Source organism: Protopterus annectens, chromosome 4.part0 (genome assembly GCF_019279795.1).
Source record: "Protopterus annectens isolate FY-2018-M chromosome 4.part0, PAN1.0, whole genome shotgun sequence".
Classification (NCBI taxonomy): domain Eukaryota; kingdom Metazoa; phylum Chordata; order Ceratodontiformes; family Protopteridae; genus Protopterus; species Protopterus annectens.
The window spans coordinates 522,720,566-522,743,279 of NC_056733.1; the positions used below are offsets into that span (position 1 = coordinate 522,720,566).

At 41.6% G+C, this 22,714-nt stretch overlaps 1 protein-coding gene across 2 annotated transcripts in view; it reads right to left on the reverse strand.

Annotated features, from left to right (window-relative positions):
- TPCN1 (two pore segment channel 1) overlaps positions 1 to 22,714 on the reverse strand; it is a 1,721,246-nt gene that overhangs the window by 919,023 nt on the left and 779,509 nt on the right. For both annotated transcript variants that reach the window (XM_044068445.1, XM_044068446.1), the window contains exon 8: positions 4,737 to 4,795. In XM_044068445.1, coding sequence (XP_043924380.1) covers positions 4,737 to 4,795 — 59 coding nt within the window. The remainder of the gene's footprint in view (positions 1 to 4,736; positions 4,796 to 22,714) is intronic.

A 22,714-nucleotide genomic window follows, 5' to 3' on the forward strand; every position in this document is an offset into this window, starting at 1 on the left:
GTTATGGAGACGATTAGGAACAACAGGAATTTATTAGCAAAAGGGTTGGGAGGGTGGCTTAATGGCTAAGGTGTTTGCCTTACAAACACAAGGTGCAGGGTTTGAGTCTCACAAGGGATAATTGGCTAAGCTTGAAATGGCTCCCAAGGGCAGTTAGCTTAGTAATAAACTATGAACTATGAGCTATACTTAAATGTATCTAAATGCTTTTAGGGGCTGGGAGGGTGGCCGAATGGTTAAGGTGTTTGCCTTACAAACACAAGGTTCAGGGTTTGAGTCTCACAAGGGAAAATTGGCTAGGCTTAAAATGGCTTGCAAGGGCAGTTAGCTTAGTACTAACCTATGTGATGATAATAGTAAAAAAAATGTAGGTGATTCGCCAAGGTTTATTTTTAAGGGGTTTAAAAATTTATAAACATTACCTGAGTGTCAAAATGGATGTAATAAACTTATGAGATTTTACGGGAACTTTCTGCTATTATTCTTGTTCACAGTGCCTTTTAATAAGGAATATGAAAAATGATGTAATAAAAATATTGGGGTGATTATAGCCAAAGATTGTTATACTTGTAGCACTACAGATATAATTCACCTAGGAAAATGTCAGTGTTGTCCTGCATTTTATGTAGGAAAAGCTATCCGTGTTTTTAGGAAACAAAATTATGAACTTGTTTTTAATATTTAAAATTTTTGTTTTGGAAAAGTCAGAAAAAGAATCCACATGGCGGTATATGGAAAGAATACGCTGAAATATGCAAACTCTCATGGCAGTTAATCCTACAAGCCGATACCCCTCCAGGCTGAACGATTATATCTCCATTAGTACTTTTTAAAGTTACATAATGCTAGGATTTGATTTATTTATGATGTAATTTCCGCAGTTAGAATTTTATGATTTATTCATACAATGTTTTATTATATGATATAGTTTTAATTTTGACTGGTTCATTTTCCTATATAAATCTGTACTTGTAATACTGTTTTAAATTTGTTCTAATGAAAAGTTGGATTTTGCATCTGACAGAAGCACTAAAACAATAAAATACACTGAAGTTGCATTTGTGGCAGTGTTGCTGAGTGAAACATGTTTGTGTGGTTGGTGGACTGATTCTCAGACAGTATCTTGGCAGAAAGTATCCATCATTTCCAGTGACATCATCCAGCCACCATGCAGCAGCAGAAAAATGAGATACTAAAGTGTCACCAAGCATAAACTACTGTACTGATTGAAGTCACTGAGTCTGGGTTTTATGTCACCCATCTCCTTTAACAATAAGAAATGTATGACAGAACACCAAGCCATGTTCCAAAATAGGACAGTCTACTTGCACATTTCAAAAGCAGATCCTGGGCTTGTCACAAGAGTTTTGCCAATATGGACTGGTCCACCAACAGGGCTCTTTCTAAAAGAGGACTTCTGAGCTCCAACACTTAGCTAAAAACTGTGTAATTGTCTTGTATGCCATGGTGAACTTTGAGACTTGCCCCCCCCCCCCCCAAGGCAACTCTACACAAGAGTCTGGACTGTAGAAGTACAGCGAGTGGATCAGGTTTTCTGGGAGCAGGAGGTAAAGAGTCAGGGGCCAAGTTAGATTCTGAAAAGGCATCGTCAACAATGTCCAGCACAGGAGGGATAGCTAAAGGCCTGTGTTGGGGCAGGAGTAAGAAATCTCTAAGCCTCTTTTTAGAATCAGAGTAATCCTGGCTTTCCCAGTGAAAATGTTCCCTAAGAGTATGCAAGGTTTCACCAAAATAAAAATCCTCTGGGGGTGAAGCAGAGGGAATAGAGTCCTCTGCATCAGAATCCTCACAGGTAGATAAGGGTAAATCCTGGTCATCAGAGGAGACAGAAATTTCAGAATCCTGGTCAGAAGTATCATAAGCAAATTCAGTCCTAGGTCTCTTAGAGTGAGAAGGTTGGCTTCTTCTGATTAAAGTAATAAGGTCTTCAGCCATTCTTATCATTTGTTTTTTAGGCATAGAGGCCTGACCATGCGGTCTGGGCGTTGGTTTCCTAGGCATGGTTCGAGTTTTAGGTCTAGAAAAAGAATATGGCGTTGGTTTAATATGCAAGTCAGTAGGCCTGAATACACCCTCAGAAGCCAGTGCCTGCACAGCGGCTCTGGACCCATCTTGTTATAACAGATAGTTAATTTGTTTAGGTCTCCTTTGTTTAGGCTGGTTAGGCATAGAGTAGGTGGGTTCTTGCAATGGTGACTTTAGTATTGAACATTAGGTAATTTTTGCATCTATAGGGGGTACCTAGTTTTTTATGTACTTTTGTTATGATTTGAATGCATCTTAATGCATCTTAAATAGCATTAAGCATGACTTAGCCACCCCCCGAATGACACTGTTCAACCTCAGCTTCCATGAAGGTTTTGTACAACGTGAATGGAAAACAGCTACAGTCATTCCTTTACATAAGGGAGGAACTACCCCAGACCCAGGTAATTACAGACCCATAAGTCTTAACAGCCTCATATGCAATGTCATGGAAAAATTTATCATGGAACTAAACAATAAGGCTATAGAGAACCTCCAAACAACAGAGCTGTCTTACTTTGTATTTGTCAAGGGCAGGTAATGCCTACTCAGCCTGGCAGACATTTTTGAAAAGGTCACCAAAATAAAATTGTACACACTGCATACCTCAACTTGGCCAAAGCTTCTGACAAAATCCCCCACTCAGGCATAGCAGAAAAGCTAAATAAACTAGGAATAAACCCCTACATCACCTGATGGATTGTCAAATGGCTCAGAGACAAGTTGCAGGAGATCAACAAAGAGAACTATCACCAGTGGAGCCTTACAGGCTTCAGTGCTGGGACCTCTCCTACTTGGCATCAACTTCTCTGAAGGAAAAGCAAACAGCAAATGGTTCTGACTGATTAAGTTTGCTTATCACTGCAAGTTAGAAGCAATCACTGAATCTCCAAATGACTTAGCTATCCAGCAGGAAGGTTTGTCCCAAGCAATAATTGGTGCCAGAATCATGGACTAAACTAAATGTCAAAAAAATATATTACTGTATCATTTAGAAAAGCAGATACCATGGGGAACTACCACAATGACAGTACAACCCTAAGAGTTGGCCCATTTGTTTGGGATTTGGGAATTTATGTGGACAGTGACCTAGCTTTCGAACACGTGTACATTGTCGAAGGAAAAACCCTTCTATACAGTCCAGCTTATAAACAAAGAAATTGCACTGAGATACAGAGATTTAATTGTCCTTCTTTACTCATCTCTCATTAGGCCAATCATTAGTATAATGCCTCCTTTGGCATGTATCTATCCAGGCACATGCAATAACTCGAACACCCAGAGATACCTTACTAAAAGGATAAAAGGCCTAAACAATATCCCCTACATGAACCCACCAAACGCCCTGTCATTATACTCATTATTCTATGAACTGCTAAGAAGTGACCAGCAGCTGCCATACAAGACATCCTCCGACCGGATAATTACTGACCTGCTGCACATAAGCAAGTCAAATAACATCAGAAATATTCAGTCCAGGGATCAAACCTCTTCTGTAACATCAACAGAATGGTTTAGAAGGGCAGGTATATCACTCAGAGTACACCACTGCTCTGGAACAGATTCCTCATCCATGTGAAACAAAGCTCATCCCTGTCCATATTCAAGCATAACTTGGATCTTTTGATGAGCAATAAAAAATTTACCCTGCCCCCTGTACTATTAATGGACACAGACAGTTCCTAAATACTTTACCCTCTGCATCGGTCCCCTCAAATTATCTATGGTATGATCCCAGTTATTCTCACAAGCGGTAATATATCAACCATGGGATGGAATAGGTAATGCCAATCTAACATCCAAAAGGACAGGCTAATTCAAGCATCAAAAGGGAAATTGGCTAGGCTTCAAATGTCCCACAAGGGCAGCTAATCTAGTACTTACCTATATACCCATAAACATGATTTCTCACAGCATACAAAATAAACTGAATTCACATACAGAATAATATATTGCTTAAACTGCATATAGCATAATACAAGACTTCTCAACCTATACAGAATATTACACACACCATGCAGAATGTACAGCTGCCAACAGCATAAAGAATATTAAGACTTCCCACAGCACAAAGAATAAGACTTCTTAAAGCATACAGAACAACATGAGACATCCCATAGCATTCAAAACATTACACAGTACATAGAATAATATGTGACTTTGCATAATGTGCACAAAAATACAACACTTCGCATACATTATAATACATTGCTTCTACATCTTTCACAGTATACAAAATAGCACATGGCTTGCCAGGAAGGCCGGGTATTAAAGTTTATATACTTCATCCACCATTCTGCATGCCCCAAAAGAGCAGCCACAAACAATGTGCTCTTCTGAATGCTGTACACTAAACAGCCTAATAAACAAGGTGAAAGGTTGGCAGCCAGAAGATAAGAATAAACCCCAGTGGTTTACCAAATCAAACATTTTAATAAAGCTTCAAATTAATGTAAAATGAGTAGAAAACCATGAGATGGGAGGTGGATCTTTGAAAAATAAGTCATTAATAATCATTAAAAGGCATCATCTAGAATACACAGCCCCTGCTGATTTCTTACATATATCATCAGAAATACATTTTTGTTAAAGCATTCTACAGTTTTTTCAACAAGGCAAACAAGAGCAAAATGGGGAAAACAAGAAAGAAACTCATGAAGTATCCTGGGTTTGGCACCAACAGTACTTACTTTGCAGTTGTCAGAAGAACAAACAAACTGACAAGGCTGTTTTCCAAATTGTTGAAATACTGCAAATAAAAATGAACAAAAATTAGGACATTTGCTTAATACAGCACAATTTACAAAGTGACTAATGCAATTCATAATGCTGACGTAAAGGATTACTAGTGGCATAAGCAGCTACTGGTGGTGATCTAAGTGCCAAAGAGTCAGGTTAAAGACAGACAGGACACAACAAAGTATACTAAAGGGCCTGCAATATAACTGACAACCCCACTCCTAATCAAAGCTGACCTACTGATCCCTACTGCTGTAAGCTCAGACAAAGCTGGAAAGACCATGAAAAAAGGAAACACTGCACTGTGCCCTACTCATCAGACATTTACTACAAACTGTATTAAAAGCCTGTCCTTGCAATAGTATGGAATAACATTTAAGATAATGAACTAGAACAAATTAGACCCTACAGAATAATTTAAGATCCGTGTATCTTCAACTCGCATACCTTTCAACTCTCAGCACGCAATTTAAAAAGATCAAATTTGAAACTGGTATCTATGGTCAGTAAGACTTACCCATTTACAAAAGTACATGTAATTCCATGTCCACTCTTTTTTTATTTTCCACATCTTTTCTATAACTCAGAACTTAATAATCTGACAATTAATTTCAATACTAATAATATAATACCATGGTAAAGATAGGTCAATACTGCTACTACTTCTGCTTAATATTTATATTTATGTAGTCAAATACTTGCTCTCTTAGTTTCTGTATTTTGCAATTTTTTTTGTTTGGTAATGCTGGAGCTTTTCTCCATTTTTTGTATACTGCCTAATATGTAATCTTTGTGTTTTTTGGAATGTTGGAGCATTTCTCCTCGGGTCTCCACTGAATACAGGCCATTGGCTCAAATGGACTAACCCAGTTAACAAATGTCAAATAAATAAAACAAGAGCAAGTGTCTCAAAAGATGGCAGGAAAAAAGTGTCAGTGATAGTAATAAAGCATCTAGCACAGGATTTATAGTTCTGTATCAGTTTCTAAATCTACTTGCACTACATATTAACAGCATGCATCCTTTGCATTTAGCCCATTACTTTTCTCTCACAATAAAATGCCTTGTACCAGTTTTATGTTTTTTTTTAATAACAGAAAACAGACCATTACATCTGTTAACACCCAACTACAATGTTAGCACACATCGATAATATCCCTGTTTTAGCTCGGAAGAGAGAAATAATGAGCTGCTCCACCATAAAATCCAAATTTCAAGTGGAAATATTTATTTTCAGTAGTTAAGGAAAGACTTTAATATATTGGTGTGTTGCAATATGAGGGGAAATGTTGCTTCACAAGCAGATGTTGTACATACATAGACTCTGACTGGGGTGTTAAAATCAAGCACAAAACTTAAATATTTTAGCAGTCTTTGAAAGGAACAATGAAGTGAGTCAAAGTCTTCTGTCCCAGTCCACAAAAAAAATTTCTTCCACTTTTTGTGAAGGATTTTATTGTATTAGGTCTCTTGGTCGACCTGGAATTTGAAATATATTGTTTTAAGTGTTTTCTTAACTACAGGGAAAAAAGAAATGACATACATGGTCTTTGTCTATCAGAAGGCAAAAGCCTCTATTATTCGTATCATGTTGTGAACCATTCACAAACAAATTCTACGTCTAGGAGCTCCATTATTTCTACAATTTCTTTAGAAAGATGTTATAAAGATGTGTGGACTTACTTTCTATTCATGAAATTTCTTCTTTTTCTTAGCATTCGTCAGGTGGTTCTGCAGGCCTGGCACATGGGTACTGCTAAAAGTGAAGGTTGAGCTGAAAAACTTTCTCAGATCTTTACAGCTTGTTTGTTCACATGACTGCAAAACTGTCTGTCTCAATCTCTACATGCCATAGATAAAGCTGATCTGAAAAATTATTGGAGCTCTGAATACTGATTTCATCTCTTTTATATTAAAGTGAAGGACTTTTCTTCCTCAGTCCATTCTTCTTGTACAAAAACCAGTTGAACTGGTCTACTAATGCATAATCGGAAAAATATGCTCTTAATGGATGAATTTCTGAGGGGACAAGAGTCATTTATGGTGAAATTCATGTTTGCCACCAAGGAATTCTTCATATACTGAATAACTGCAATCAATATTCCTAGACAGTCATAGACTTGGTCCATAGATTTGTGAGATGCTACCATATTTCCTTCATATAAAGCCTGACAAATAGCACCAGAATGATGCAAAAAAAAGACATGGAGCCCAAAGCTTTCAGGAACTGTCATGCCATGATCTGTTCCTGAATTAAGTCCACCAGATGTGCTGAATCTCCATTTGCTTGTCTTTGTTACTGAATCAACTTTTGAGTCTATAACTGCCCCCAACAATGGTTACTGATACAAAATAAGAACAGAGAATTGTTTACACTTTACTGTTATTCTCAAGCAATAGAAGAATAAAACTCATTGGTGTATGTGGTGAATTAAGAGTTCTATTGTCTTTGCCTCTTATCAAGTAGTTGTCTAGACAGGGGAAAATAATGTTTTGCCTTCTCAGATGAGCAAATACTGGAGCTAAACATCTGCTAAATACACTGAGGGCTGTTGACAGCCCAGACGGCAGACACTGAAAATGTTGTTGTGCTGTCTGAAACTTGCAAAATTTACTGTCTAAGATCTCAATAAAATCTGAAGATAAGCATTGTTGTTGGGCAGGAACGGAGTGGGGGGGGGGGGCAGGTAGTGCTGCTTCAGGGATGCCAAGTTCTGTGTCAAAAGTACTTAATAAAAGTGCTAGAAGTCACTACTTGATGAGTTTTTGGTAAACAGAAGAACAGGAAAGGTGCTGTCTACCAGGTAGTCATGCAGGCAATGGACTGTGTACTATATAAGGAAAGCACAGTTGTGTAAACTTACCACAAATGTAGATGTTCGAGTGTCTTCACTGTTGCAGTCATTACATTTGGGTTATCTGCTTGCAGGTAGCCCTCAGTCAGCCTGATTAACAAAGTCTTGGGTCCTGCGTCGGTTGCTGTCCCTTCTTCCATGACGTCAGGTCATCAGGGGTATAAAACATGCAGCCGATGCCATTACATCAGTTTTTCTTGCCCCAGATGTCAGGTGCCCCCCTAATGGGGAGCAAATAAATATGAAAGTACAAGATATACCTCCAGTAAAAAAGCAAATACACCAAAAAGGCTTTTAAGCATAGTAAAGGAAAGTAGAGGTATAGCCAAAAGAAGTTAGGGGGCAGGAGGGACAGTAACCAGGACTGCAACAGTGAATACACTCGAACATCTACATTTATGGCAAGTGTACACAACTGTACTATGTTCATCGTGTTTCACTATTGCAGTCATTACATTTGGGTAGATGGTTGGGAGGAGGAATTTAGATAACATTAGAACCAGCTATAAGGCCCTGCAACACTGCAGTGGCAAAGCCAGCTCTGGATTTAGAGAAAATTGGCAAATGATAATGCTTGGTGAAAGTATGTACAGAACTCCAGGTAGCAGCTTCTAGGATGTCCCTGGTAGGGACGCCTCTGAGAAAGGCTGTAGAGGTAGATGCAGCCCTGGTGGAGTGAGGTCTGATCCCCTGGGGGATAGGTTTTCCATGGTGCTTATAGCAGAAATGAATGCAATGGCCTATCCATTTAGAAATGGTTTGCTTTGAAATAGCCTTCCCCTCTGCCCCTGTATCAAATGCCACCAGCAGTTGTTCAGATTTCCTTTGAGGTTTAGTCCTGTCCAAGAAGAATCTAAGTTGTCTGTGCACATCTAAGGAATGCAGTATCCATTCCCCTTTGTCCTGTGGACTGGGAAAGAAGGTTGGCAAATGAATGGACTGATTAAGAGCCACACTGGATACCACCTTGGGCATGAAGGATGGATTGGTTCTGAGGGACACCCTGTCTGCATGAAAGATGATGAAAGGCTCCACTGCCATAAGGGCCTGTAATTCAGATACCCTTCTAGCTGAAGTGATTGCTAAAAGGAAAGCTGTTTTCCAAGAAAGAAATTTTAAGTCTGCAGTAGCAGCTGGCTCGAAAGGAGGTACAGTACGTTTCTCCAAAACAAAGTTAAGGTCCCAGGCTGGGGTTGGAGCTCTCCTGGGTGGTCTCAAATTTTTGGCCCCTTTGAGGAACTACTTGAGCAACGGATGAGAGAAGAGGGAAGTTCTGTGTTATAATGAACTGAAATGGCTGAGGCATGGATTTTAATGGAGGAAAAAGACAGGCCCTTGTGAAGCATCTCAGTTAAGTATTGTAAAATCTGAGGTAAACTGGGTGCTGTTGTGCTCATCCCTTGAGATTGGTTCCAGGCACAGAATCTTTTCCATTTTTTCAGCATAAGATTTTCTAGTACTAGGCCTCCTTGCCTCTAAAATGATATCCATCACATGTTTACTGATGGATGGTAAAGGAGAGAATATGTAATTAGCCAGGCTGCAAGGTTCAGTGTGTTAGAAGCTGAGAGTGCAGAATCTCGTTCTCCTGCTGAGACAACAGGGAAAGAGTCAGAGGCAGTTGCCATGGGGATAAACATGACACACTGCGCAGGAGGGGGTACCAGAGTTGGCGTGGCCAGTCTGGAGCAATCAAAATCATCCTTGGTTTGTCCTGTTTGATTTTTAGCAGTACTTTGGAGAGCAGAGGCAGAGGGGGGAAGGCATAGACTGATAGGTTTTTCCAGTTGAGGGACAGAGCATCCACTTTCCAGGCTTGTTTGAGCGGAGTCCTTGTGCAAAATTTGTCCAATTGGTAGTTCTAGGGAGAGGCAAACAGGTCTATATCTGGGCTCCCCCATTTGCTTGTCAACATGTTGAAAATCCTTGGTTCCAGTTTCCACTCGTGTGGGTCCATGAGGTTTCTGCTTAGTCCGTCTGCCAGTGTATTTAATTTTCCTGGCAGGAATTGATCTTGTAGGTGCACTTGGTAGCTCAAGGCTGTGTTCCACAATGCCATGGCTAGTCTGCAGAGGGGGTAAGAATGTGTACCCCCTGCTTGTTTATGTACCACATAACAGTGGTGTTGTCCGTCTTTACCATAAGTTGTCCTGGAAGAATGTGGTCCTTGAAGGCTGTCAGAGCATTCTGTACAGCTAACATTTCTTTTTGATTGATATGCAGGTGCATTTGACTTGGGTTCCATTTGCTCTGAATGCACTTCCCTGCCAGGTGAGCCCCCCATGCATGGACTGATGCATCTGTTCTTAGGGTTTGGGCGGCAGGCGGTGGTATGAAAGGTAGTCCCTTGTTTTGGTGGCAGGCCTCTGCCCACCAAAGGAATTCTAGGCATAGGCAAGGTATGATAGGAATCATTGCTTCTAGATCCTGAGAATGTTGACACCATAGGCTTTTTAGATACCACTGTAGTTTCCTCATATGCAGTCTTGCATTTGGAAATAGAAGAATGCAGGAGGCCATGAACCCCAAGGCTTAAAGTATTTGTCTAGCAGATAGCAGGGTTTTTGTGGCCACTTGTTTGAAGTAGGTTGCAAAATGAATTTGTTTCTCTGGCATGAGGTAAGCCATCTGGGAAGTTGTATTCAATCTTGCTCCCAGGAATATAATTTGTTGACAGGGTACCAGGTGTGATTTCTTTTCGTTTACGGTGTACCCCAGACAAGTTAGAACCCTTTGTACAAAGGCCAGATGATTCAACAAATTGTCCTGGCTTTATGTCTGAATTAGACAATTGTCCAGGTATGGGTATATTTGAATATTTTTTTTGTCTGCAAAATACAATAATTGGAGCTAGGCACTTTCTGAATACCCTGGGCACAGTAGATAAGCCAAAGGGCAGTGCAGAGAACTGATAGTGCGTGTAGCCTGCTTTGAAACATGTGTATCTTCTGCAAGATTCCCTGATTGGGATGTGCAGGTATGCTTCTTTTAAATCTAGTGTTGCAAACCAGGCATCTTTGCCTAGCATAGGAAGTAACTGGTGAAGAGTCAGCATCTTGAATTTTGGAATCTCCAAAAAGGTGTTTAGAGTAGACAGGTCCAGGATAGGATGCCATGAATTTCCTTTTCTGGGTACCAGGAAAAGTCTTGAGTAGAAACCTTGTCCCTTTTCCTCTTCTGGTACCAGTTGAATAGCCCCCATGCTTAAGAGAGAAAGTACTTGTTTTTGGGCCTCTGCCCACTGATTTGGGGGTAGGTCTGGCCACCCGCTTGGTGTTGGCAACGTGTGGAAGTGAAATCTGTATCCCTGGGACACTATATTTAAAACCCATTTTTCCTGGGGAATGAGTTCCCAGTTCTTTGCATGAAGAGCAATCTTCCCCCCAAAGGGGCAGTCAGTTGATAAGTGTTTGGAAATTTTAAAAGGAAGTCATTGAGACAGTTTACCATAGGGGGGAGTCTTATTACTCACAGATTTGGAAGTGGAGGCCCCTCACTGCTTAGTCCTGTGTGTCTCCTGGGACTGAAACCTGGGGTTTTTGCTGTGTCTGGGTTTGGCTTGAGAAGAACTGGAAGGGGCTGGAAAGAACAATTCTTAGAGGGCCAGTGCCTACTAAATCTAGGAGGCTGAACTTATAAGAAATCTTTAACAGTTTGCATAAATTTAGCTTTATCTTCCATCTTTTTAAGAACTTCCTCAGCCTTGTTGCCAAGCAGGCGGTCCTGATTTAAGGGAGCATCCAACAATTTAGCTTTAACATGATCAGGCAAAGATTGCTCCTTTAGCCAAGCATGCCTTCTGTTCACAGACCCAGTAACAGCAACCCTGCAAGAGGCCTCTAATGAATAAAAACCACATTGCAAAGTATTTTTTCCAACTTGTTCAGCAGAATGCATTAAATCTTGTAATTCTTTATTTTCCACACAGTCAGGAATCAACATCATTTTCTTTTTAAGCAATCCAATAACATGTTGCTGATACTTTAACATATGAAACTGGCAGTTTAAAGCCCTAATGGCCAAGGTTGCAGAAGTGTAAACCTACTTACCCCATCTATCCAGCGCCCTGGAGTCTCTATCAGAAGGGGTAGGATTTTTAGCAGTAGAGGCCTTAATGCCCTTGAGCCCCTGTGAAACAGTCTCTGGATCTGCAATAGGATTTTTAAAAAGGAACTTGTGTGACTCAGGGACCCTGTAGTATCTCTCAGGTTTTCTGGGAGCAGGAGGCAAGGAATCAGGAGCCAAACTATATTCTGAAAAAGCATCAGCAACAATGTCTATAACAGGAGGAATAGCTAAAGGCCTGTGCTGAGGTAGGAGTAAGAAATCCCTAAGCCTCTTTTATGAATCAGAAAAATCCTGGCTTTCCCATTGGAAATGCTCCCTTAGAGTATGTAAGGTTTCCCCAAAAGAAAAATCCTCTGAAGGGGAAGTTGAGGGAATGGAGTCCTCTGCATAAGAATCCTCATAAGTAGATAAGGTCAAATCCAGATCATCAGAAAAAACAGAATCCTGATCAGAAGATTCATAACCAACTTCAGTCCTAGGCCTCTTAGAAAGAGGGGGTTGACTACCCCTGATTAGAGTTATTAGATCTACAGCCATTCTTATCATTTGTTTTTAGGCATAGAGGCCTGAGCATGTGGCCTGGGCATCGTTTTTTTAGGAATGTTTCGAGATTTAGGCCTAAGTGAAGGAGGCATCGGTTTAATATGCAAGTCCATAGGCCTGAATACACCCTCAGAAGCCGGTGCTTGCACAGCGGCTCTAGAGACATCCACGGGTTCCACAGTTGAAGCATCTCGTGGCATACCGGACTCCGAATGGGTCTCAGTAGAGGCCTGCGAATCAGAAGTAGCTGGTATTAGGGGCTGCAAATGCGCCTCACTGAGTACCAGCGAACTGGTGACTGGCTTAGGAGAAGCGTCGTCAGCAGTTTTGGACCTCGGAGGTCTGTCTCTGTCTTTATCTTTGCGTTTTTTTAGAATCCCGGTAGTCGGATGGCTAACCGATGACATTTCTGGATAATTAAATGGAGAACCGAAATATTTAGTGGCGAAAATATACCGACGATGGATAGTGCGCTGATTAAATAAATCACAAAACTGACAGCAAGGTATGTCGTGGTCAGGTCCTAGGCAAGGAATACAGTACAAATGAAAATCTTTATGAGGTATTTGCTTTCAACAAGTAATGCAATTATTAACTTTTACTGACATCGTAAGGGGCAAGAAAAAGTTTCACCAATGGGGTACTTAGCTTTAGTTGAAGACTTCGGTTCTGAAACTCGAAAACAAAAATTTCAGGAGTCGGCCGACCGGCACTTGCGAACTGCTTCTGCTTCGGGCACCACATGGAAGAAAGACTGATGTAATGGCGTCGGCTGCATGTTTTATACCCCTGATGACCTGACGTCATGGAAGAAGAGACAGCAACTGACGTAGGACCCAAGACTTTGTTAATCAGGCCGACTGAGGGCTACCTGCAAGCAGATAACCCAAACGTAATGACTGCAACAGTGAAACACGAAGAACATCACATCAAGGGTGAAAGAGCTGTTGACTTGGAGTTCAGTCAGCATGACATTTAGTGCTTGACACCCACAGAGACAGACAAAGATGTTGAAACTGAAAGTGAGTGAGATGATCAAGAGACTCAAGGCAATATGAAATGAGTTGTGGAATATGATAGGGGTGTTTCCTGTCAACATGAAAAGGCATAAAGTTGCCACCACTGATAGTATTACTTACCTGCAAGGTTGATAGTAGGTGATGAAGCCCAACAGAACAGACAGCAAATGATGGAGATTCATAAGAAGGATGGTCAGAGAGATAGCAGATTTGATCAGATAAAGACTGAGTTGACTCGACTGGAAGATAAAGCTTAAAAGGGGAATCTAATGTTTTATGCTGCCTAGGAGAAAGACAAGAAAAATGATTTGCTGGACTTTACTAACGGTAAAATTATGAAAGAGACTGGTTTTATTAAAGAAAACTTGGATGTTGCATCAGCAAAATACCTGTCACTGCTGGAACAGGAAATCCGGTATGGACAATCCAGACAAACACTGAGTTTTTAACTTGTTATAAAATGCAGCAGCTGTTGTGGAAATTTGAGCAACTGGGAGAAATATCTGTGGTAGCAGCAAGGACAGTACTTGTAGATAAAGATTATTCAGAGTTGACTTTAAAACGCCTGTGATGTTATGAGGTAGTGCCATCTGTGCCAGGGAGAGTAGGGTAGTACATGTGTACATATGCCAGCATAGCTAGCTGGAGTTTTGTAAAAAAAAAAAATTATGTCATTTGATTCTCTGATTTGTACAGATGCTAGTGTTAAAAATATGTTTGTAAAGTTACTGGAGTTAAAAATGTATAAATGCATATTAGGCTGTATTGCTGTAACTGATCAAACTTGAATATTTTTATCAGAGAACCCTAGAAGGGTGGGCAGTCTAAAATTGTGTTATAGCTTTCAGATGCTGCCAAAGATCTTAGCAAAGCTGTGTGTGTGTGTATTGTACTAAAGTCAGGTCACCAGAAGTGATGTCATCCTCTAACCAGCATCTAGTTTCGTTGGAACCCTCGCAGGAGCATAAATCTGACAAAAAATATCTCTGACAAGAGACATAAATGCAGCTCACACATCCACACAGTAAGGTAGCGTGAGATCGATTCAGTCATCCTTTAGAGATAGTGAGACAGAACATCTAGCTTTTGCTGTGGTAAGACAGGACACATCAGCTTGCCTTGCTTTAGTGAGTAGTCTGGGAACAGTCATTCTTTAATGAGAGAGGGACATCTAGTGACAATAGTTAGTATTGTTTTCTGTAACTGAGAAATTGCCCAACTGTTATTTTTTATATCTCTGTGGTTGAAACTCTTTGTTTACTGTATTAAGTAAACAACTTGTTTTCAGTTTTATTATTTAATATTAAATATTTTAATACCTTTTACTGTGACTGGTCCTTTAGAGAATGCTTTTAACATCCTGAGAGTACTTATGCTTATTTTGGTGACAATTTAGAAATGATTGTGTGGCCACGCACGAAAGCCTTGCTGCTTTTGCCACACTCAACTGTTAGTATTAATATTAATTTTGCACAGTATAGTTGGGTACCGTTTGTCAGAGCATTAGGGTAGCTGACTGGTGGCAGCTTAATTACCTCAAAGCCTGGGCAGAAGGGGCACAGCTGGGAAATCTGTTACAGCCATTCCCATGTCTGTGTGTGTGTGTGTGTGTGTGTGTGTGTGTGTGTGTGTGTGTGTGTGTGTGTGTGTGTGTGCGCGCGTGTGTGAAAACTCAAATATCCAAGTGTGTGTGTGTCAGCAACTGGGAACAGGGACACAACGCTCCACGTAGGTCAGTGTGGAGTTTTGTGTGGGCCTGGACAGAGTAAGAGAGTCCAGCCACAAATCTGGAGAGTGCTCCCTGTGTGCTCTTAAGGGAAATTGTGCTTGGTGCAGGGAGCTGCATCTAAAAATACTGTGCGACTCCATCTTTACTCTTAGTGACCATCCCTCACTGGAGTCAGTGGTGAGGATCTCGTCTCCTTGATTGCTGGCCCAGACTAGGGACAATGTCACATACTGGAAGCAGCTGGGTGGGATATTAATTGAACTTCAGTAACCGGTGAGCAGTTGTCACTGAAGGTGTGCGCACTCTCAGCAGCAAAAACGTAAACATACAGAGTTTCATTTTCACAATAGTTTTATTTATTTTTGTTAAATTAGTACAGTCAGGGAAAGCAGGTGGCAAGGATGTCAGCAGGGGATTACAGCAAGCTGACAAAGAACCAGTTGGCCAAGGTGTGTGAAGCCAAAGGACTGGTGCATGTCAACCTGACTAAAGAGGAAATGATTAGAGCCTTAATCACAGCTGCAGCACGGACTCCCAACCCGGAAAACATCCAGTCTGCTGATGGGGATATGCAGTCTTCAGAAACAGGACAGTTTACATTTTCGTCAAAGGAGTTAAAAATTCATCTAGAATTAAACAGACTTGAACTGGAGGCCCAACATTTGGAACTGGAATCAGAAGAGAGACTGTGGCATTTGGAGGTCAAAGAAAATGAGAAACTGTGGCATTTGGAGGCTGAAGAAAATGACAGACAGATGCTTGGAGGCCAAAGACAATTAAAGACACAGCCAACACGATAGGGAGGTGCTGACTCTTTGTCAGGGTCATGGAGGTAATGGGGAAGGGAATAACTGAACCCCAGAAGCAATAAAGGTCAGTAAATTTCTTCCACAGTTTACAGAGGGTGATAATTTTGATAGTTTTATTCATGTATATGAAAGGGTATGTAAACAGTACAATGCTGACCAAGGACTCTGAGTACAGTTCCTGACACCCTACTCCATGGTAAAGCTGTAACTGCTGTTTCTAAATTGTCTGATACTGTCTGCTTAAACTATAATGAGGTTAAACAATGCTTACTAGAATGCTTTAATACCTGAAGCTTACAGAAAAAAGTTTCATGAGCAGAAAGCAAGGCACATGAAAGTGTATGTGATTATACTGGTGGGTTAAGCATTTATTTTCATAGGTGGGTGAGTGGGTGTCAGGTCACCACTTTTGAAAGGCTGGCAGACCTTTTGGTGAGGGGAACAAGCCCTTAGCACTTTGCCTGAGGCAGACCAGGAATGTAACTCTGCAGATGAATTGGGCAGAAAAGGGGATCTCTACTTAGCATGCAGGGCATTACTACACAAGAAGGGGATACCCAGTGCTGCACATGGTTATAGGGGAACCCATGGTGGGCAGCCTAAACCACCCCAACAGAGTACACTAGCAACAGAGGAAGCTACTAGTTCGGATACACGACCAGGACCAAGGGTTAGATGTTTTAAATGTAACCAGAATGGCCATGTAGCATACAAATGTCCACTGAGGCACAGTGGGGAACAAAAGTTGAAGGAACCAACAAGTGGGAATAACAGCATGCCAGTGGTAAGTTGTTTGGAGAAAACAGGGGTACCAAATTATCACCGGAGTTTGTATCCAATCTTAGTGGATGGAAGACAGGCCATTGCTAAGAGAGACACAGCCTCTGACTTAACCATTGTGATGCCTGCAGTGGTTAAATAAGAGCAGTACTTGCTTGGAAAGTCTACATCAGTCAGAGTGTTAGGTGGGACCCTATTCCAAATACCTTTGGCCAGAGTTTATGATTGGGAAGGTGGAAAAGGAAGCAAGTAGGTAGGTGTGTTTGAAGATATTCCTTGATAGGGAATGATTGTGATAATGCAGTACCATGTATGTATGCAATTACATGCAGTCAGGCTTGGAGACAGGCATGTGGGTCAGGTATCCTGGGGGAAACCCAGATAGACCCCACACCTGAAGATGAGGCTGGTGAGGTGACTATTTCAGGGAGGGAGCTACCCTGTAGCAGTGTGCCATAGATGCTGGTAGATACTGATGTTCCTGTGGACATGGTGACTGTAAGGACAGAGGTTAATGATAGCACCTACGCTGACAGTCTGGCACTGCTGTCAGAACAGACTGGGCTTCTGGTGGAAAGGGAGCTGGGAAGGGTCACAAATGTAGAATTGAGACAGGCTCAGCCTTCAGACCCTACATAACAGGGCTTGAGGGATGTAGCTAAGCAGGCACCTGATTCTCAAGGAAAAGGGAAGGCTTTATACTGGAACAAAGGTTTCTGTATAGAGAGTGGACTCCTGAGGGAGGGCTAGAGGGTGAAGTAATACAGCAGTTGGTAGTGCCCAGAGCCTACCATCTGTCACTTCTAGCCATAGCCCATGACATTCCTTTTGCAGGTGATATAGGCATAAAGCGTACCAAGAGACATATTATGCAGAACTTTTATTGGCCTGGGATTGTAAGGGATGTAACAGAGTTCTGCAGGACCTGTGAGCAGTGCCAAAAGGTAGGCAAAGCAGGAGACATGGTCAAGGCTCCTTTGATGCCTTTGCCTGTGATTGAGGAACCATTTCAGAGGGCAGCTATGGATATTGTGGGGCCTCTAAGTACCCCAAGTTCCACAGGGAAAAAGTATATCCTGGTGGTAGTGGATTATGCTACTTGATACCCTGAAGTGATGGCTCTGTCCTCTCTCGAGGCACAGAAGGTGGCAAATGCTTTGTTAGAAATTTTCAGCAGGGTAGATTTCCTGAGAGAAATCCAAGCACAAAAACTGTGAAAGCACTCAAAAAGTCACCAATAAAACAAACAAGAGTGCTGTGGGCTAGTGGAGTGAACAAAACAGCTGTTTTTTGAAAAACTCAGCTTTATTCCGCAACACAAAAACACCATTAACGCTCTTATCACACAGCTCGCGTTTTCGTCCACACTACTTGGACTTCATCAGATAATTCATTAATTAACACAATCATTTCTTAAATACAGCCACGAGATTACATAAACCAATCAAATTCCTAAATACAATTTAAAATGTACTAATCAGATGTTCTTGTTGGGCTCATAAATATTCATATATATGTATGAAGATATTAAACATGTTTTTCACAGATATTTGTAAAAAAACTTTATAAATAACTTAAAATTCTATAATATCAATAAATAATAAATAAATAAAATATATTAATAAGTTTCTAAAAAGTTCCTGAGAGAAATACTAACTGATCTTCTTCTCTTTCAGCTGTTCCCGTCTGGGGTCGCCACAGTGGACCATTTGTTTCCATTTCTTCCTGTCCTCTGCATATTGCTCAGTCACACCAATCACCTGCATGTCCTCTCTCACCACATCCATAAACCTTATCGTAGGCCTTCCTCTTTTCCTCTTACCTGGCAGCTCCATTCTTAACATCCTTTTCCCAATATACCCATCATCCCTCCTCAGCACATGTCCAAACCAACGCAATCTCGCTCTCTGACTTTGTCTCCAAACCGTCCAACCGAGCTGACCCTCTAATATACTGATTCCTAATCCTGTCCATCCTTGTCACACCCAGTGCAAATCTTAACATCTTTAACTCTGCCACTTCCAGCTCTGACTCCTGCCTTTTTGTCAATGCCACTGTCTCCAACTCATGCAACACAGATGGTCTCACTATCCTCTTGTAGACCTTCCCTTTCACTCTTACTGGTACCCATCTGTTTCAAATCACTCCAGACACTCCTCTCCACCCATTCCACCCTGCCTGTACTCTCTTCTTCACCTCTCTTCAACACTCACCATTACTCTGAACTGTTGATTCCCAAGTACATAAACTCATCCACCTTCGCCAACTCTACTCCCTGCATCCTCACCGTTCCTCTATCCTCCTTCTCATTCACACACATATATTCTGTCTTAGTCCTGCTGACCTTCATTCCTCTCCTCTCTAGAGTATATCTCCACCTCTCCAGGGTCTCCTCAACCTGATCCCTACTCTTACTACAGATCACAATGTCATCTGCAAACATCATAGTCCATGAGGCCTCCTGTCTGATCTCGTCCATCACCATTGCAAATAAGAAAGGGCTCAGAGCTGATCCTTGATGTAATCGCATCTCCACCTTAAATGGATCTGTCATTCCCACTGCAGACTTCACCACTGTCACACTACTCTTGTACATATCCTGTACAACTCTTACATACTTCTCTGCCACTCCTGACTTCCTCATACAATACCACAACTCCTATCCAGGCACCCTATCATAAGCTTTCGCCAAGTTCACAAAGACACAATGCAACTCCTTCTGACCTTCCCTATATTTCTCCAACAGTCTCAGAGCAAACATAACATCTGTAGTGCTCTTTCCCAGCATGAAACAATACTGCTGATCGCTAATCATCACCTCCATTCTTAACCTAGCTTCCACTATTCTTTCCCATAACTTCAAGCTGTGACTGATTAGTTTTATTCCTCTGCAGTTACTACAACTCTGCACATCACCCTTATTTTTAAAAACAGGTACCAAAACACTTTTTCTCCACTCCTCAGGCATCCTCTGACTTTCCAAGATTTCATTAAACAATCTGGTTAAGAACTCCACTGCCATTTCTCCTAAGCACCACCATGCTTCCACTGGTATGTCATCTGGATCAACAGCTTTTCCATTCTTCATCCTCTTCATTGCTGTCCGTACTTCCTCCTTGCTAATCTGTTTCACTTCCTGATTCACTATCCCCACATCATCCAACCTTCTCTCTCATTCTCTTCATTCATCAGCCCCTCAAAGTACTCTTTCCATCTGCTCAACACACTCTCCTCACTTGTGAGTATGTTTCCCTCACTGTCCTTTATCACCCTTACCTGCTGCACATCTTTCCCAGTTCGGTCCCTCTGACTAGGTCCTTTTCTCCCTCTTTAGTGTTCAACCTTTCATACAACTCTCCATATGCCTTATCCTTAGCTTTATTCCGCAACACAAAAACACCATTAACGCTCTTATCACACAGCTCGCGTTTTCGTCCACACTACTTGGACTTCATCAGATAATTCATTAATTAACACAATCATTTCTTAAATACAGCCACAAGATTACATAAACCAATCAAATTCCTAAATACAATTTAAAATGTACTAATCAGATGTTCTTGTTGGGCTCATAAATATTCATATATATGTATGAAGATATTAAACATGTTTTTCACAGATATTTGTAAAAAAACTTTATAAATAACCTTAAATTCTATAATATCAATAAATAATAAATAAATAAAATATATTAATAAGTTTCTAAAAAGTTCCTGAGAGAAATACTAACTGATCTTCTTCTCTTTCAGCTGTTCCCGTCTGGGGTCGCCACAGTGGATCATTTGTTTCCATTTCTTCCTGTCCTCTGCATATTGCTCAGTCACACCAATCACCTGCATGTCCTCTCTCACCACGTCCATAAACCTTATCTTAGGCCTTCCTCTTTTCCTCTTACCTGGCAGCTCCATCCTTAACATCCTTTTCCCAATATACCCATCATCCCTCCTCAGCACATGTCCAAACCAACACAATCTCGCTCTCTGACTTTGTCTCCAAACCGTCCAACCAAGCTGACCGTCTAATATACTGATTCCTAATCCTGTCCATCCTTGTCACACCCAGTGCAAATCTTAACATCTTTAACTCTGCCACTTCCAGCTCGGACTCCTTCCTTTTTGTCACTGCCACTGTCTCCAACCCATGCAACACAGATGGTCTCACTATCCTCTTGTAGACCTTTCCTTTCACTCTTACTGGTACCCATCTGTCACAAATCACTCCAGACACTCTTCTCCACCCATTCCACCCTGCCTGCACTCTCTTCTTCACCTCTCTTCAACACTCACCATTACTCTGAACTGTTGATTCCCAAGTACATAAACTCATCCACCTTCGCCAACTCTACTCCCTGCATCCTCACCGTTCCTCTATCCTCCTTCTCATTCACACACATATATTCTGTCTTAGTCCTGCTGACCTTCATTCCTCTCCTCTCTAGAGTATATATCTCCACCTCTCCAGGGTCTCCTCAACCTGATCCCTACTCTCACTACAGATCACAATGTCATCTGTAAACATCATAGTCCATGAGGCCTCCTGTCTGATCTCGTCCATCACCATTGCAAATAAGAATGGGCTCAGAGCTGATCCTTGATGTAATCGCATCTCCACCTTAAATGGATCTGTCATTCCCACTGCAGACTTCACCACTGTCACACTACTCTTGTACATATCCTGTACAACTCTTACATACTTCTCTGCCACTCCTGACTTCCTCATACAATACCACAACTCCTCTCCAGGCACCCTATCATAAGCTTTCGCCAAGTTCACAAAGACACAATGCAACTCCTTCTGACCTTCCCTATATTTCTCCAACAGTCTCAGAGCAAACATAACATCTGTAGTGCTCTTTCCCAGCATGAAACCATACTGCTGATCGCTAATCATCACCTCCATTCTTAACCTAGCTTCCACTACTCTTTCCCATAACTTCAAGCTGTGACTGATTAGTTTTATTCCTCTGCAGTTACTACAACTCTGCACATCACCCTTATTCTTAAAAACAGGTACCAAAACACTTTTTCTCCACTCCTCAGGCATCCTCTGACTTTCCAAGATTTCATTAAACAATCTGGTTAAGAACTCCACTGCCATTTCTCCTAAGCACCTCCATGCTTCCACTGGTATGTCATCTGGGCCAACAGCCTTTCCATTCTTCATCATCTTCATTGCTGTCCGTACTTCCTCCTTGCTAATCTGTTTCACTTCCTGATTCACTATCCCCACATCATCCAACCTTCTCTCTCATTCTCTTCATTCATCAGCCCCTCAAAGTACTCTTTCCATCTGCTCAACACACTCTCCTCACTTGTGAGTATGTTTCCCTCACTGTCCTTTATCACCCTTACCTGCTGCACATCTTTCCCAGTTTGGTCCCTCTGACTAGGTCCTTTTCTCCCTCTTTAGTGTTCAACCTTTCATACAACGCTCCATATGCCTTATCCTTAGCCTTCGCCACCTCTCTCTTTGCCATGCTCCTCATCTCCTTAGACTCCTGTCTACTTTCTTCATCTCTCTGACAATCCCACTTCTTCTTCGCCAGCCTCTTCCTCTGTATACACTCCTGTACTTCCTCATTCCACCACAGGTCTCCTTGTCCTCCTTCCTCTATCCAGATGTCACACCAAGCACCCTTCTAGCTGTCTCCCTTATCATCTCTGCTGTAGTTACCCAGCTATTCAGTAACTCTTCACTGCCTCCCAGTGCCTGTGAGAAATACTGACTGATGGTGGTGCCAATTTCATGTGAGACCTGCTGGCTTGTCTGTGGAAGCACTGTGGGGTGAAGCACCTAAAAACTACCCCCTACCATCCCCAGACTAATGGTCTTGTGGAGAGGTTAAACTCTGTACTAAAGACCATGCTACAGGCATTTGCAGACTAGTTTAAGAGTGAATGGGACAAATATTTGCCCCATCTGCTGTCTGCATACAGACAGACACCCCATCCACAGGTTTTTCACCCTTTGAGCTGCTGTATGGGCACAGGGTGAGGGGTCTTTAGATTTGATCCATGATGAGTGGGAGGGTGAGTGTGAATCCCAAAACAATTCTGTTGTGTCATATGTCCTAAACTTCAGGACAAGACTTAGGGAGCTCATGGGCTTGGCTCAGAAGAACCTGGC